At 33.2% G+C, this 17,468-nt stretch overlaps 1 protein-coding gene across 1 annotated transcript in view; it reads left to right on the top strand.

Annotated features, from left to right (window-relative positions):
• The window catches only part of LOC148614983 (uncharacterized), an 83,813-nt gene that overhangs the window by 52,143 nt on the left and 14,202 nt on the right, over positions 1-17,468 (top strand). Inside the window, exon 2 of the mRNA XM_088590482.1 lies at positions 6,993-7,043. Coding sequence (XP_088446608.1) covers positions 6,993-7,043 — 51 coding nt within the window. The remainder of the gene's footprint in view (positions 1-6,992; positions 7,044-17,468) is intronic.

The following is a 17,468-nucleotide window of genomic DNA, read 5'->3' as shown; positions in this document are numbered from 1 at the left end:
ATTCTGAGACGTTGTATATATATATATATATATATATATATATATATATCCCACTATTTAAAAAATGATTATCTACCACATATGAATTGTGGGTTTCCACGGACGTTTTAGTAGGTATGAGGTACCTTTCTTTCGCCAAAAAATAATCTAGCACCTAATTTGATTAAATACGTTGGCTATATCATTATCTTAAATATAAATATAATATGAGGCTCAGCCTTAGTTAAACGGTGTCGGTATGCTGTGAATGGGAATTTTGTTGATACTGAGACCAGCCTTCTACTGGTAGGGTAATATTTTTAACCTTTTTTGAAAATTATTTCTTGAAAATTAGTTTGTCGTGGTTTATCTATGTTCAAAATTGAATTATATACCGAATGATACCTTTGAGACGTTTTAGTTGAGCAATAACGTAATGCATCACTTTACGGGAAAACCAAAATTCTTGTGATAAATTCTGATTACGAAAATAACCAAACGTCATCAGAAGGATCCCAGAAGTATTATTTGTGATAATAATAAATAGGACATACCAAATAAGCCATTTTGTACTCAATCATAAATACTTCAGGGGTTTTGACATCGATAAATATGTCAATTTAAGCGATTTTTCGGATGGGTAGTGGTAGGTACATTTTAAACGTTTTACTCCAAAATCTTGATACCATAGTAAAGCTGAGTTATTGGGCTATATGATGATACCTTTATCTAGTTAGTTTCTTTACACATAATGGTTTATACAAAGAGTAATCTAGGAAACCTAGGTTACAGTGGTAATCAAAAGAATGTAATCCAGGGACAAAGACCAGACATGGAAAACAGACATACACAACAAAGAACATAGAGTAAATAAAATCACACACACAAAGTAACAAAGCAAATGAGCAACTCGGACTCAAAACTGGGAGCATGGACCAGGTGCACCGGTATGGTAAGCGTCCTCTGTTTTTTCTAGAAACACCCGCCAAGTTGCTCATAAAAAGTCAAGTCCGGGTAGACGAAAGAGGAAAGGAAACCTATGACACGTTGAACAAATCAGTTTTCATGGCGCAGATGGATACACCGTAACGATCTACGAGTTCATGATGACGACCATAAAACTTTTGTAGTGATGAATTCAATCTTGTAGCAAAATGACCCTGCTCCAGAAGTCTATTTGTTAGAATTCTAGCGCGATACAAAAAGTCTGCCTTGTCTCGGCAAGCTATGGCATAATGTATGAGTAGTGATATGAACACTTTATAAGCAGGTGCTGAAGGGATGTTGCCACAAATGAAAGGAAAATTGACAATTTTGAATGAAAAGTCATCACGTGTGTCGTAAAGTTTGGTAATAAAAAGAATCCGAGAATATTCTTTGGCGACAAATTGATTCGGTAACGGGAGGTATAGATGTACCCGAAAATTACCATGAAGATGATGAGTGGGGGTGCACGGTTCTGGAAATAATTATAAAACCGACTTACATAATCGATCTCAGGACAATAAAAACGGTGCATCTGAGTACGGCGTACAGTATATTCTCCTTTATGTTCCATCAACACTAAGACCATGATTGTCTTGGTTCAGAGTATGCCACTTTTGTTGAGATTTATACACCAAACCAAACTCAACAGACTACAAATTCTGGGATAAACAGATGTAATGTAGACAATGTAAACAGGGTAAATGAAAAACAATATGTAAACACTGCTGATGAAACCAATCTTTCAAACCAAGAGATGTTTGTAATGTCAAAATAATATACATTATTTATAAACTGTTGCTTAAAAAAAGAAATCAATGTGTAATAAATAAGTCAAACAATTCAAAAAAAAACTTTTTTCCCATGGTTTACGTTGAATTCTTATCATACAAATTAATGTTGCCTGTTTTGGATATTTCTTTTTACTATTTCATATAAACGTTTTTCACATCATGAAATGGTGCTTCATCACACGCTTAAGCCCTTTGCTCCCAAAGCGGTGATTATCGCAAATGCGGTTGATAAAGAAGTTGACACTTGGAGAAAAATAATCAATCCTAAAGAAAAGTGGAGACTTTTTTTCAAGTAAGTCTTACACGATTCCTTCGTTTAAATGTTTTCTCACTAGCAAATGATTCGAATATATGGAAAATGTTTCTTGTAGATTGAGCAAATTTCTAGTTCAAAGTAAAAACATTCCTTTTTTCACCTGAACTTTTCTCAAATGTTGCCTTTTTTATTGTAAACGGGCAAATTTAAACAACACAAAAATGATTTTCATTTTTATCTTCTTTGTAAAACCAACTCATAGAAACATTAAAAATTCCAAGTTTGTAATAATTTAGATATAAATAACTTTATCAAAGCAAGTATGCCGAACATGTGTAGCTTTTCATGCGGTTGATGTCATAGTTTAAAGCGTTTGAGAGCACAAAAATATGTCGCAAATGCGGTTATTTTTTTTTTTTTTATTTTACGACATGAATAACAATGAAAAGTTATGGCTATGTTTAGAAACTAGCTAAACACATGAGCCTTTTTTACTATGATGTGCATATGTGTAAATAAATTATAGGTGCATATTACTGTTTATCTAAGTTGGTTTTTTTTTCTGAACGTACAGGATAGGCATGATTTTTTTTTATGTTTCTATTTCGATGAAAATACTAATGACATCATTTTATACTTGTATAGCGAAATAGTTTCCTCTATATACTCGAGTTACAAAAACAGAGGCCAGAAGTTCCAGACTTGAGACTGCGGGGTTAAAGTACTTGGCGTGATCACAACTCCTTTAAAATCTGGATACTGTGGGAAAAATATTACACAATTAACACAAATAACAATCAGTTCAAAAGGTCTGAGTCCCTTATTACAACGGAAATAAAGATACTAAATATAAATTACGCAAATGTATAAACTAAGGAATACTAGCAGTTTACTGATTGCCAACATCAGACAAGTTAAAAACAAATGCAGAGAAATCTCTACGTGCGTTGATATAGACCATGCAACACAGGTCGGTTTTTTCTCTTTTAATTTGAATAAAAACAAATATGCATGTACATGTAAACCCATGTATTACACAGTTATGATATTCGTAAAATTAATTGAAGATCATTTCAATTTTGGATGATTTATGTTTCGTTCAATGATATGGACTAAAATAAGTTTATCAAGTATAAAATTTTACCATATTTATTATCGAGTATATTTTATATTGACGATCACATCAACCGCACTATGCAAGCACACAGTTTGTAATTCAACCGCTGTAAAAGCAACATCACTTCATCGAAAAAGTCCAATTTCCTTTAAAAACAGTATTTTTTCATAAATAACTGATATAGATGTATCGAATATCATACTAGGTAAATTGACTCAAAAATAAATAGCGTAAAAATACGTTCATCTCGAATGGTATTTGAAAACAGTCTAAAATGACGAAGATTATTGTAATATCCGGACAAAAATGAATTACACACGCGTCTAATCAACTTACATACTCAGTTAAAATCCCGACTTAAAAAACATTATACATCGTTGTTTTTCCAAACAAAAAGATGATACACCTAGATACAAATATTTCGTTCTTGGTAGAGATTCCTCATACTTTGTAAAAAAAAGTATTCCAAATAATATTCCAAATATACAGAAGAAGATGTTTACAAATGCTGAAATTTTTAATCGACAACATATTATTCCAGTGTGGTGGACGTGTTTTTCAACAAATGGTCGTCATTTCAATGGGAAAAAATTGTACTCCTCTAATTGCAGACCTATTCCTTTACTCTTATGAGGCTGATTTTACAGATAATCTGATCCGGGGATTGGATACATCACATCTACTCCAAAGAACTTGAGATAAAGGATACTACAGACACCGTGAAGACAGTTTCATATGTTGACCTACACTTAGAAATCGATGGTAAGGAAAAATTATTGACCAACCTTTACGCCAAAGTTGATGACTTTTCATTCCGAATTGTCAACTTTCTTTTCATTTGCGACAAACATCTCTTGAGCACCTGCGTATGGAGTGTTTATATCACAACTCATACGTTATGCCAGAGCTTTTAAAACTACGCAGACTTCTTGTATCGCGCTAGACTACTAGCAAGAAGGCTTCTGGAACAGGATTATGTTGCTACAAGATTGAAGTCATCACTACAGAAGTTTTTTGGTCGTCATCCTGAACTGGTGGATCGTTACGGTGTATCCATCTGTGCCATGAAAAGTGATTTGTTCAACGTGTCATAGTTTCCCTTTCCTCTTTCGACTACCTCGGACCTGACTTTTTTATGAGCAATTCGGCGGGTGGTTCTAGAAAAGCAGAGGACGCTTAACCTACCGGTGCACCTTGTCCATGCTCCCAGTTTTTAGTGGAGTCCGAGTTGCTCATTTGCTTTGTATTATATTTTAGTTACTTTATGTTCTATGTTATGTTTTCCATGTCTGGTCTTTGTCCCTGGATTGCATTCTTTCGTTCACTTGATTACTTTTTGAAACGTCCAAAACTGACGTTTTTTTTTTGTTGATTTCAGTATTGTACTTTCAGGGTTAGACCTGGGTAATTTTTCAAACTTTTTGATATTTTCTTTTGTTATCAATTCATGAGAATATTTTGCAGACAAGTTTTCTTTTAAAAAAGTGAACTCATTGCCGGAAATGGCCGGAGTTATAGGTATTTATTTTAGTCAGTACAAAGATCCCTTTCTCACTTCATAAATATATATGTTATTTTAAATCAAAATTCATGACATCACTTGCAAGACGCTTACCATACCGGTGCACCTGCTTCCAGGTTTCTTTAAACGTATTATTTCAATTATTTCATGTTCTTTGCTGTGTATCAGTTTTCCCAACTGGTCTTTGTCCTTGGATTGCGTTCTTTTGATTTCCACTAGAACCTTTGATCATTTGATTACTCTTTTAAAGTACTAACTTATGTGTAAGCTTGCTATTTTTCAAACTTAAAACGACATTAACAACAAATTAAATTTGAATAGTAAATAGTAAACAGTAGCTACATTTCAAGAGAAAAAATCTTCAACTAATAAAATACAAATGAAATGTAGAATTGAAGTCTATTTTTTTTTTTTTTTTTTTTTTTTTTTGTTCTTGTTTATGGTCTTAGGGCAAAATACATTATAGTGGAGAAGAGGAGAATTCAAGCTGAATACTCAGACAATAAAAGTAAACTAAGACTGTCAAGCTCCGCCAGCGTCACCAGTCAAATTTCAAGTGATTAGTATATGTCATTTCTTTTTCATTTTTAAACGATTTTTAATCTGTTGATACGTAATATCTTCATGCGAGTATCTTTTTCACATTTATGGGATGGAAACTTCATATTGCTCAACCAATCTATGATGCCGACAATAAAACTTTTGCAGTGATGATTTCTACAAAGGCTGAACATTTCCCGGTCCTAGAAGCATGTTTGATAGAATAAAACAAAATCATAATCACTATAGTAATAGTCGTCTGTAGAAAGTATACTCTATAGACATGAGGTCTTATGTAATTAAATTAATTTAAAAAATCTAAATCATCAAAGTTTGTCAAATTTGTTTGGGGAGATCACAGTTAGTTATTCTTGAATAACAAATATTCAGGAATGATACTACATCTGTATAATGGAAACTGAAATGAAAGATCTGATTTAGACGATATTTCTGCCTGTAGTATCTTTAGGTCTTGTGCTATCATAATGTCATGCGCGTAAAGAAGGAGATTTGGCGATAGTCGTGCAAAGTTTGTTCTTCATCTTTTACTACTCAAACACCATAATACTATGGTATAGAGAACAAATATACAATACAATTTATATAAATACATAATGTGCATAAGAAGTTGATTAGTTAACATGTATTGGAATGAATAACATTGCGTTACATTCATAATCAAATAGGTATCATTCCAATAGTCAAATGGAACACCTGTCTTTGACCAAGTGTGCATCATGTAAGAAGCAATGCCATGTTTAAAAAAACAAGCCATTGTCATTGGATTGCGTTCTTTTGATTTTTAAGCTGCCTTACGTTTCTCAAGTTGTAATAAAAAAATAATATTTTGCCATATTCTTGATACTGTATAAGAAATAGATTTTTGCCTATTCAAGACATAATAAGTCTCTTGAAATCTTAACAAGAGAGAAGGGAGAATTCCATGGAAATGTCAAGTTGTAATCTTAAGATTAATGCTTGTTATATTCTTGATACTGAATCAGTATCAGAAATATATGCATCTCTATCTTAACCATAAATTGAGTAAACGTTACTTGAAAGCTAAAACAGGAGTGAAGAGAAGAGAAATGTCTTTCAAATTATACATATAAATCAAATATTTCAATAGAATTATATCTATCCATACACATTTAGTTAGTTTACACTGAACAGTAGAAACTAATACTGAGGAAGTGTTAAATTTCCGAAGGGATATAATAAGTAAGTGTTGTGAATGATATGCGTAAAATTAACAAACTGTGGTTATTACTTCCTTGATGAATATGGTGTTGAAATTTATTTTTAATGTGTTACTTCTTGCAACGTGTTTCTTGTTATCCGGTAAGATATTATTAAATAAGTACATAAATGCAATAAATGCATATTTGTGCACATAAATCTTTATTAACTTGAATAAAAATGTAAGATAGAAGTAGAGTAATATGAAACAAAAGATAATTCGGATCGTAAGGCCTTCTCAAATTTACAAATTTACTGTTTTTCTACGCTTACATACTAGGTCGGTGTATTTTACTGCAATGAATAAAAGTTAAAATTGTTCTGTAATATGATGACGCTTTGAGTTGCTAGATTTTCAAAAAAAAAGTGTGTGCATACGCATTAAATTACACGTATCTTACACTGAATAATGTATTTTAAATATTTGTTTCAAACAAAACACAATAAATGCAATAAACGAATGTATATACATAAGTTTTAAAAATATTTGAACTTTAAAATGATTTTATTCATCCTAATGAGATACACAAATGTTATTGTAAAGGTTCAATGTCATTGAAGGTACAGCGTTACTGGCTGATCCATGCCCATCCGACGTTGACGATAATAGAGGTATAGTACTGATAAGTATCATTAGTTTTGAAATTTATAACGTCTATATCTACATATGAGTTTGTAAAGAAAAAAACAAGTTACTCTTATTGGTTCAAACATGGTCATGTGGTATTCATTAATGTGTGTTAAAACGTCAGAAGGGCATTTTCATGGTGCAATATCCTGATAATACAGTTGCGATCACTTCTAACTTCTCTTCGATCCTGTCAGAATTCGCTGACATAGAACAGTTCTAAACTGTCAGAAACTGTTCTGAACCGCGACACACCTTGTCATGGTCTGTCAGGGCTTTAGACAAGCTCTGTCATAATCTGGCATGGGTCCTGACACCCTCCTGTCAGGAACTGTTCTAGATAGAACAGATACGTGGATTAGAAGAGTTCCTGACAGATTCTGAGAGTCAATTTAGCTCGAGAATATTTCTCTGACTGTACAGTGCATATACGTGATTCCAAAAAAAGGCGTAGCACCCGAATCCCGATTCGTAAGACCGAACGGAAACCTCGCCTTATTTAAACTTGATTTTTTTTTCAATTTTTTACCCGACTTTTATGACACTTTTGTCATTAATTTTAGGCCCTTATGGAAATTAAAACTGCTCGAACTCATACATTTTTCAAGAACATGACATTTTTTAAAGAATTTGGACTCAAATAAATGTGTCACAGCCACCCACATGATAATTATATTGAAAAATTTATCATTTCAGTCATTGATTTTAGACCCTCATAGATACTGAAAGTGTGCGCACTCATACATTTTTCAAGAATATGACATTTTTAAAGAATTTTATTCCTTGACAAAATTGGCATTTTAGACATTAATTTTTAGACCCTCATAGAAATTGAAAGTGTGCGCACCCATACCTTTTTCAAGAATATGACATTTTTAAAGAATATTGACTTAAATAAATGTATCATAGCCACCCACATGATAGTTATATTGAAACATTAAGCATTTCAGTCATTAAGTTTTGACCCTCATGGAAATTAAAAACGTGTGCACTCATACATTTTGCAAGAATATGACATTTTTAAAGAACTTTGACTCAAAATAACGTATCACAGCCACTATATGTTAGTTATATTGACAAAATTAGCATTTTAGACATTAATTTTTAGACCCTCATAGAAATTGAAAGTGCTCGCACTCATACATTTATCAAAAATATGACATTTTTAAAGAATTATGACTTAAATAAATGTGTCACAGCCACCCACATGATACTTAAATTGACAAAATTAGCATTTTAGTCATTAATTTTTTACCCTAGTAGAAATTAAAAGTGTGGACACTCATACATACATATAATGGAATATGATATTTTGGAAGAATTTTGACAGAAATTTATGTGTAACAGTTACCCACATGATAGTTATATAGAAAAAAATAAGTATTTCAGTCAATAGTTTAAGACCATTGTAAAAAAATGAAACTGCTGGCACTCATACATTTTGCAGAATTTTTTGAATTTTTACTTGAATGCATGTGTCACAGTCGCTAATATGAAACTAACATATTTAATTTCTACATTTTTTTGCATACAAGACCATGCATGTAGGTAAATTGGAAGTGTTCATACTCATATTTGTTGCTAAAAGTGGCATTTTGAAGAATTTTAACCGAAACATTTAGGTATCAGTCATCCATTTAATGCTTAAATTGTCAATTTTAACATTTTAGAACGATTTGTGACCCTTATGTTATTAAAAGTAGGTTTCTCTCAAAAAGTACTTTGTCAATCATGAACTTCGTGAGAATTATCAAACATCTCAAAGTTATCGGTTACCGCTTTTACTCTTAGAACAGAAACATAGACTTTTAATTTTATCATTAGATAATTTAATTTAATTAATATCAGAGGTATATGGCAGAAGGTAAAAAAAATATACATGTAAACATAGATAATTTTTGACGATGAGTGACTGGACCGTGATCAACGAAAATTGGAACATAAACAGCAATTGAATGATTGTGGGGTGATGATCACAACGAGTTTTCTATATATAATTGGAAATTCAATGTAAAAATCGGCTTGGCTAATTTACATTAATTACACAGTTTCATTTATTAATCGCGGACTTCCTGTTCTAAATTACGTCACACAGAATAGAAAGATTTAGTGTCAGGAATTGTCCAGGGGTATGACAGTTTAGAACAGCTTTTCGTATTTTCTCTGCCACGACCCAGGACAGTTTCTGTCAGGATCTGTCAGGGAATGGGGCAAAATGTGTCCTAACCCAAGACAGCCTCTGTCAGACCCTGTCAGGATCTGTCAGGATTTCTGTTCTATCTGCTGTCTGCTTTTCTATCCCTGAGGTTAATATAAAAATGTTTCTTTTGGTAGCAAAGGAATCTCTGTCAAAGCATAACTGAATTGTATTCGCAATGCTAACTCGAAAAATTTCCAGAAGTCCATCTTGTATGATTAGGAACAGACATCTGTTGAAAATGTTATTTTGTGGTCAGCAGCAGCAGCCTGCCCTGTGGTGTGAAGTTTTACTCGTCGTTCAAGAAGACCCATGGGTAACCTTGAGCTGACATTGTTCATCCTTCTGGCGTTGTTCTTGCTTTGACATAGTCACCATATCTATTCTCGTTATATCTTAACAACAAAACAACATAAATATTTTTTTTTCTAAATACATGAATATTGACTCCCAAGCTACAAAATTTATGTAACCCCTATTTTCAAATTAGCAATTCTTTCTTTAAGGATAAATAAGTCTTAAATCTTTCCTTTGCATTAATTTTCGGTCAAAACATCAATGCTAGTGCGTCTAACTATTACACATGACTTTGCCAATATAGTTCATGTATAGTTTTATGACTTTAATTGCTGTACATTTTGCTGCGTTTGTAATTGTCTGTATTCTGTGAGCGCTAGGAATTTTAAAATTAATTTATCTTTCAACACTTGTTCTTCTTGATTGCTAACTGGGAACTAGTCAAAACCAAGAAGCATCCATGCATTTCAAATAATAAAATGAAAGTAGATGATTAATATTTTACACATTTTAACAGATATAATATGGATACACTAACCTAGTGTATAGTTCATTTTATTCTACTCTTTTGTACATTTCAAATTGTTTTCTCTGTACAGACAAAAACAACTATCAATCTTTATTTTTCCCGCTTGTTTTCTTCAGAATATTAGTTGGAGATAGTATTCATTCAATTTATGTGGTAACAAAAAGGAGATTTTAAGATAGTGATGAAAACGTTTTGGTAAATTATTGATCAACGTTTACCTAAACTCAATTAGTATCTGTTACGACCAACAGGGCATTATTATAGGGCTATTACAGATAAAACAAATTTCAAGCTGGCCGAATTTTTACAGAAGGGATTATTCACCCTAAAACATGTCACAGTATTTTCAACTTCACCATGGACTGTTTTTGTATTCCCCTATTTGTATAATGTTATATTCATAATATAGGTAATGATATATAGATATATATATATATAATGATGGCAGATGTGTCTTTTGTTTTAATATAGGTAATGATATATATATATATATATATATATATATATATATATTGAACTTTAAGAACTTTAAGGAGTAATTTCTCATCAGCAGCATTAAAATCAAATATGTAGAAGATCATAATCAAAATATTTGTTGAATACAAGAAGTACTCATAACAAAATCTATTGAAAGAGGAAGCCAATTATATCACCGAGAGGTTCTACCATATGCAATGCAAGGAACTTATTTTTAAATTTGGAATACTGCAAAATTTCATAAAAAGGGTACATAATATGTGATATTATTCGGGGTCAGACAAGTCTGACTACTGGGTTGGTGAATACCCTCGGGGACCTAAGGTCCACCAGCAGTGGTATCGACCCAGTGGTTCTTAAATGCAAAAAAAAAAAAACCACCAGTTTTATGTATTGTAAATTTCGATATGCTATACACGTTTTTGAAGGAGTAACTCATTAGCAGCATTGAAATCAAGTATGTAGGAAGATCATAATCAAATAGCCCCGTGCAGGTCCGGGTGTTAAAAGAATAGGCCTGCAGCAGCGCTAAGCTTGTCGTAAAAGGCGACTAAATAGTGCTCAGAACCCTAGCCGGGGGTTAGGGCGCTCTGCCCACAGAGCAATTGGGATGTGTGCACCAGGTGGTAGAATGGGGTACCCCTGGCGTGTTACATGCTGGGGTTGTCAGGCTATAATACGGAAAACCTGACCGCAAACCATAGTGGTGCACCGTGTTGGGAAAGATGCCACGTTCCTCACACGTTAAAGAACCCTACTGTGGTATTCTCCCGGAGTAGGAACCATAGGGCTCCGCCACAGGAGGCTAAATTGCCCGACCCTACCCATCTCTCCCTATTTCCAGTGGCAATCAAAATTTGTCGACCCCGTTATCCTTATGTCCCATCCCTTTTTCATTTCATCATCATTTCATGTTCATTTTATCATCAATTTCATATTCATCGTCTGAATATAGCTGCAATATTGCTGCTCGGACGTTAAACCCCAACAATCAATCAATCAATCATAATCAAATAATAAAGGGGCCTCTAATGAGATAAACATTGTATATTAAATGAGTTATCTTCGTTAAATAAATAATTTATTATTATTATATTTTTTATTATTGTTATTATTTTTGTTATTACTGTCATTATTATCATTATTATTATTATTATTATTATTATTATTATCAAGGTAATGACATTTGTCCTGAAAGCCTAAATATTGTATATTGTGTTTAAATTAATTCATAACATGAGCTTAAATGTGCTGCAACATTCCAATAAATTATAAGAATACAAGTGTTAAATTAGCTGGTCATGCGTTTAGTGACGTACGGGTTGTCCGATTATTCTTTACATTCTTGTGTATTCAGTTAAGTACGTTGTGTTATTTATGAGGTTTATACTTATATCATTTTTGTCATGACTCTTGCTTTTACTTTTATAGAACGTATATCACTTAAAAGAAATTTAATAAAAAATTTAACTATTATCCTTAATCGGGTAGGGAAATATAAAAATGTATATGGCAAAGTCGTGAATAAACATGATCGAATGATTGATTGTTTGATTGGTTAATTATGGTAAAACGTCCTACGGCAGATATGCTTAGTGCTAGTTCGACACGCTGAACCGGATCTTTATTGTGCTAGCTCACAGGAAAAAAATAACCCGCGGGTAGGGATACACCACTCAGATCGACACATTATTCTGACTTTGAGCCAACCAATTATCAACCTTCTCCTTAGATACCTAGGCATCACGCGTAGTTTATCTATTTGAAGCTGTGTATAACGCAAACAAAACTGTAATAGTTGACTCTTTAATTTTACTTTCGTTTCCGGACATCAGATTCAAGTAAGCTTTGAATAAGGACTATATGGAAACCATATATTCTGTCTAAAATGATGTTTCTGGGCCAGCTGTAGCCTTCCCTGTGGTGTGAGGATTTCCCTGTCGTTCACTGAAGACCAATGAGTGGCTTTGGGCTGATATCTTAATCCAAGTGGGGTTATTGTCTCTTTGACATATTCACCATACCTATTCTCTTTATATTATCTATATAATTGAAACTGAAATCAAATGACTTGGATAGTGACTTCTTGTTAGCTCTTGTAAAACTAAGCTTTATACAAGTAAAGAGGCGGGTTTCCAATAGTAGCGTAAACTGTTATCTAGGGTGTTTAAATTGTCTACGGGAACAGCTATTCTTATAACTCGACAATTATGTTGTCGACCAGCAGTCCTATACTTTTGCAACAGCATACTTCTATTATTTTTAATAGAATCTGTTTTCACAAAATAAGCATATTCTCCGCCTAATACTATCTTATGATACCTGTAAGTGCCATATATTTTGAGAAGCATTGGTGAATATGATCAAGGGTAACCAACTTAAGCTTATGTTGCGGAAGTAGGGTATGCAAGGTTTGATATTTGATAATGATTGACTCCTTGAAAATGAATTACCAAACTAACGAGTAAATAGAATCAGCAGTTAATCCGGACTTCACAGTAATTGAACGTATTTGTAATTTATATTTTATGATTCTTTCACAAAAAAACCTTGGTTTTTCATGCAAAGGACAACCGCACGTCGGACCCCTATTTTGCATATTCTCTCCCAATATCAACAGACTTTCCATATTAGTATAAAATTAAAAACCGGGAGCATGTACCAGGTGTACTGGTGTATCGGTGGGGTAAGCATTCTTTGCTTTTCTAGAAACACCCATTGATTTGCTCGTAAACCGTCACGCGTCAAGGTTAGACAAAGTAAAAATATGACACTATGAAAAAATGGTATTCATGGTGTAGATGGAAACATCATTACGATCCATCAGATTGAAACTACTGTAGTGACAAATTTAATCGTGTAGCAACATAACCATATTACAGAGGCCTAAGTTTAAGAAATCCAGCACGGTACAAATATTCCGCGTAGTTTCGGCTAGCTCTGGCATAAAGTATGAGTTTTATTTAGCAAAAATCAATACACAGGTGCTGAAGGGATATTGTCACGGATAAAAGGAAAGTAAAATATATTGAATGAGCAGTTTGTCGTAGAGTTTGATCATGAGTTTTCCTTTCCCATCGATCTCTTAGAGAAGGCCAAAATAAGAGGCTGACTTCATAGTATCTTTTGGTAATTAGGAATGTCTTTTTTCGAATAAGTGTCTGAATCCTATAACTACAAAAACGCTCACCTTGAGTCATATTGTCTATATTTCATAGTCTAAATGCAAATATTTTATCAAACTCTTGATACTGAAATGGTATTGAAATACGTTTTTACATGTACAATAATGAGGGAGAAGGGAGTCTAGAATGTGAATATTTCAATGGGACCTTATACATATATTCACTGAACAGATTGAAAAAAGGTAAGTTTAAGTTTCCGGGCGGATAATAATATTTTTTTAATAACAAATCGTGGTCGTTCAACTGTAAACTAAGTCAATTTGTAAAATCAGTTCATACTTCCTTGTTGAGAATGTTGTTGAAATTAAGTTTTATTTTTTCTATCCTAGTACAGTATTTTCTGGTTTCAGGTAAGATATAATTGAATATGTGCATCTTCATGAATGAAATAATTATGTACACATTAACCTCAAATAACTGGAATAAAAGTTGAAAATGTCCACATTATAACATTACATATCTAACTATGATCGGTCTCTTAGCCTTCTGTAAGTCATTTCAAATTTTAAAGCCCCGTGCAGGTCCAGGTGTTAAAAGAATAGGCCTGCAGCAGCGCTAAGCTTGTCGTAAAAGACGACTAAATAGTGCTCAGAACCCTAGCCGGGGGCTAGGGCGCTTTGCCCACAGAGCAACTGGGATGTGTGCCCCAGGTGGTTAAATTGGGTACCCCTGGCGCGTGTTACATGCTGGGGTTGTCAGGCTATAATACGGAAAACCTGACCGCAAACCATAGTGGTGCACCGTGTTGGGAAAGATGACACATTCCTTGCACGTTAAAGAACCCGACTGTGGTATTCTCCCGGAGTAGGAACCATGGGGCTCCGCCACAGGAGGCTAAATTGCCCGACCCTACCCACCTCTCCTTATTTCCAGTGGCAATCAAAATTTGTCGACCCCATTGTCCTTGTGTCCCATTCCTTTTTCATTTCATCATCATTTTATGTTCATCGTCTGAATATAACTGAAATATTGCTGCTCGGACGTTAAACCCCAACAAATAAACATATTATGTAGTTCATCACTAACATTTACTGAGGCATTATTTTTTGTAAACTCAGAAAAATACATCATACAAACCTTTAGGAAGTTGAAATATGCGTTTGTAACAAAACCCAATAAATTCACAAATGTTATAAACGGTATATCCCCATACATTCAAAACTAGTAAATCACAATGATTTAAATTGAATATTATTGAGGTAACGGTTCAATGACATGTTAGGTACACCATCTACATCTGATCCATGTCCATCCAATGTTGCCAAGGAAACAGGTACTCTATTTATATCACAAACTTTTTTTCCTTCAAATAATCAAGACGATTTTTAAGTACAGTTTACATACAATTCGGAAGCTGCCAATGGTAAAGTGATTCATGGTGAAGAAAAACCCACCAAACAAACGATACTTTATTAGTGTACATGCGCTATACTTTTACAGAAAGTGTACCATTTTTTCACTTAGATCTGAACATTTACGAAAATCGTACATTCATCACCCACTTAAATCAACCAAATGAAACCAAGAACGATAACCCATGTTAAGTGCTAGTTTCATGTTCAATCTATACAATTTTTTACAGCAAAAGCGCAATTACCAAATGAAAAACTAAGACTGGATATGTAAACAATAAATGCGTCTGAAAAGGAAATAAAACTGAATTCGGTGGTTTTTTTTATATGCACAAGTTACCTTCTGTCTACTTAATATTACTTCGTGAATGATTACATGTATATAGTTATAAAAACACAAAGCAATAAATACTGAAAAAGAAAATCAAATCCAGTACCGAGAGGTTCTAACATGTAATAATTTGGTCGGATGGTCTTAACGTTGGTAAAAAATCGCACTACTGTGATTTATTTATTTGTTTTTATTTTTGTATCAATTTTCGTCTTTAGATAAAAAGTCCGCAAGTAAACATCAATTTTAAAATTAACATTGAATTACTAAATTTTCCAGATATAAAGAGCTCTTTGTAATCATCATCCCACATCATTCGATCGTGGTCCTTTTTCCAACATTCAGTACTCATGGCTCAGTCACCCATCATTGTTATTGTTTACATGTATAATTTGTATTCATTCTGTCATAGACCTGTAATCAAATTTTATTTATTTAATTACATGTCTATGATTATGTTCTAAATGAAAAAAAAAGGTAAGTGATAACTTTAAGGTTTTTGGTTATTTAATAAAGTTCAAGATTAATAAAGTATTTTTTTTATAAAAGTACTTTTAAATTTTATTAGGGTCTCAAATCATTCTATAAAATGTTAAAATTGACAATTTCAACATTGAATGGGTGACTGCTACCTTTATATTTGCGACAATTATAAGTGTGAATTTCCACTTTAAATAATGGTGTTAAATCAATGAACAAAATGGCCCCGTGCAGGTCCAGGTGTCAAAAGAATAGGCCTGCAGCAGCGCTATGCTTGTCGTAAAAGGCGACTAAATAGTGCTCAGAACCCTAGCCGGGGGCTAGGGCGCTCTGCCTTCAGAGCAACTGGGATGTGTGCCCCAGGTGGTGGAATGGGGTACCCCTGGCGTGTTGCATGCTGGGGTTGTCAGGCTATAATACGGAAAACCTGACCGCAAACCACCGTGTTGGGAAAGATGTCACGTTCCTTGCACGTTAAAGAACCTTACTGTGGTATTCTCCCGGAGTAGGAACCATAGGGCTCCGCCACAGGAGGCAAAATTGCCCGACCCTACCCACCTCTCCCTATTTTCAGTGGCAATCTAAATTTGTCGACCCCATGGTCCTTGTGTCCCATCCCTTTTTCATCGTCATTTCATGTTCATCGTCTGAATATAGCTGAAATATTGCTGCTCGGACGTTAAAACCCAACAAACAAACAAACAAACAAACATGAACAAAATGTAGAAATTGCAAATATTAGCTTCATATTATAGACTGTATCAACTGTATTTTAATCAAAATTATAAAAAAAAATTGACATATTTCAGCAAAATCTTTGAATGCTAGCACTTCTTATTTACTTAAGGGTCTAAAATTATTGACTAAAATGTTTAATTGTTTAATATCACTATCATGTGAATGACTGGCACAAAAATTTGAGTCAAAACTCTTTAAAAAAAAATGTCAAATTCTTGCAAAATGTATGAGTGCGAGCAATTTTTAAACCCCAACAAACAAACAAACAAATAAAGTCAATAAGAGTCTACAATTGTTATATAAAATGTAAATAAAAGTATCGTACTGGTAACTGCGACATATATACTTCAATGAAAAATCCTAAAATTGCCAATTTTTTGGCGAAATGTATGCGTTCGATTATTTTTAATTTTCATAAGGATAAATAGATTTTGACTAAAATGTTTTGTTTTTTATTTTTTTTTTCAGTATAACTATCATCTGGATGATTGTGGCATAAATATTTCCGTCAAAGTTTCTTTTAAATGTCATATTCTTGCAAAATGTATTGTATAGAATGTTAAAATTGTAAATATAAGCATCATACTGGCAAGTGACACATATATTTCAATCTAAATTCTCAACATTGACATGTTTTGTTTTTTTTTTTTTTTTCGCAAAATGTTTGAGTGCGAGAACATATGATTTCAAAAAAAGTCTAAAATATTGATTAAAATGCTAATTGTTTTCATTATAACTTTCATGTGGGCGACTGTGGCACATATATACTTCAGTCAACTTTTTTAAATGTCATGTTGCTGCTAAATGTATAAATGCCAGCACT

Source organism: Perna viridis, chromosome 6, assembly GCF_037379345.1.
Source record: "Perna viridis isolate PV_CMFRI_1.1 ecotype Kerala chromosome 6, ASM3737934v1, whole genome shotgun sequence".
NCBI classification, from domain to species: Eukaryota; Metazoa; Mollusca; class Bivalvia; order Mytilida; family Mytilidae; genus Perna; species Perna viridis.
The sequence above is the reverse complement of the archived record's forward strand: the minus strand, read 5'-3'. Positions and strand labels throughout refer to the sequence as shown.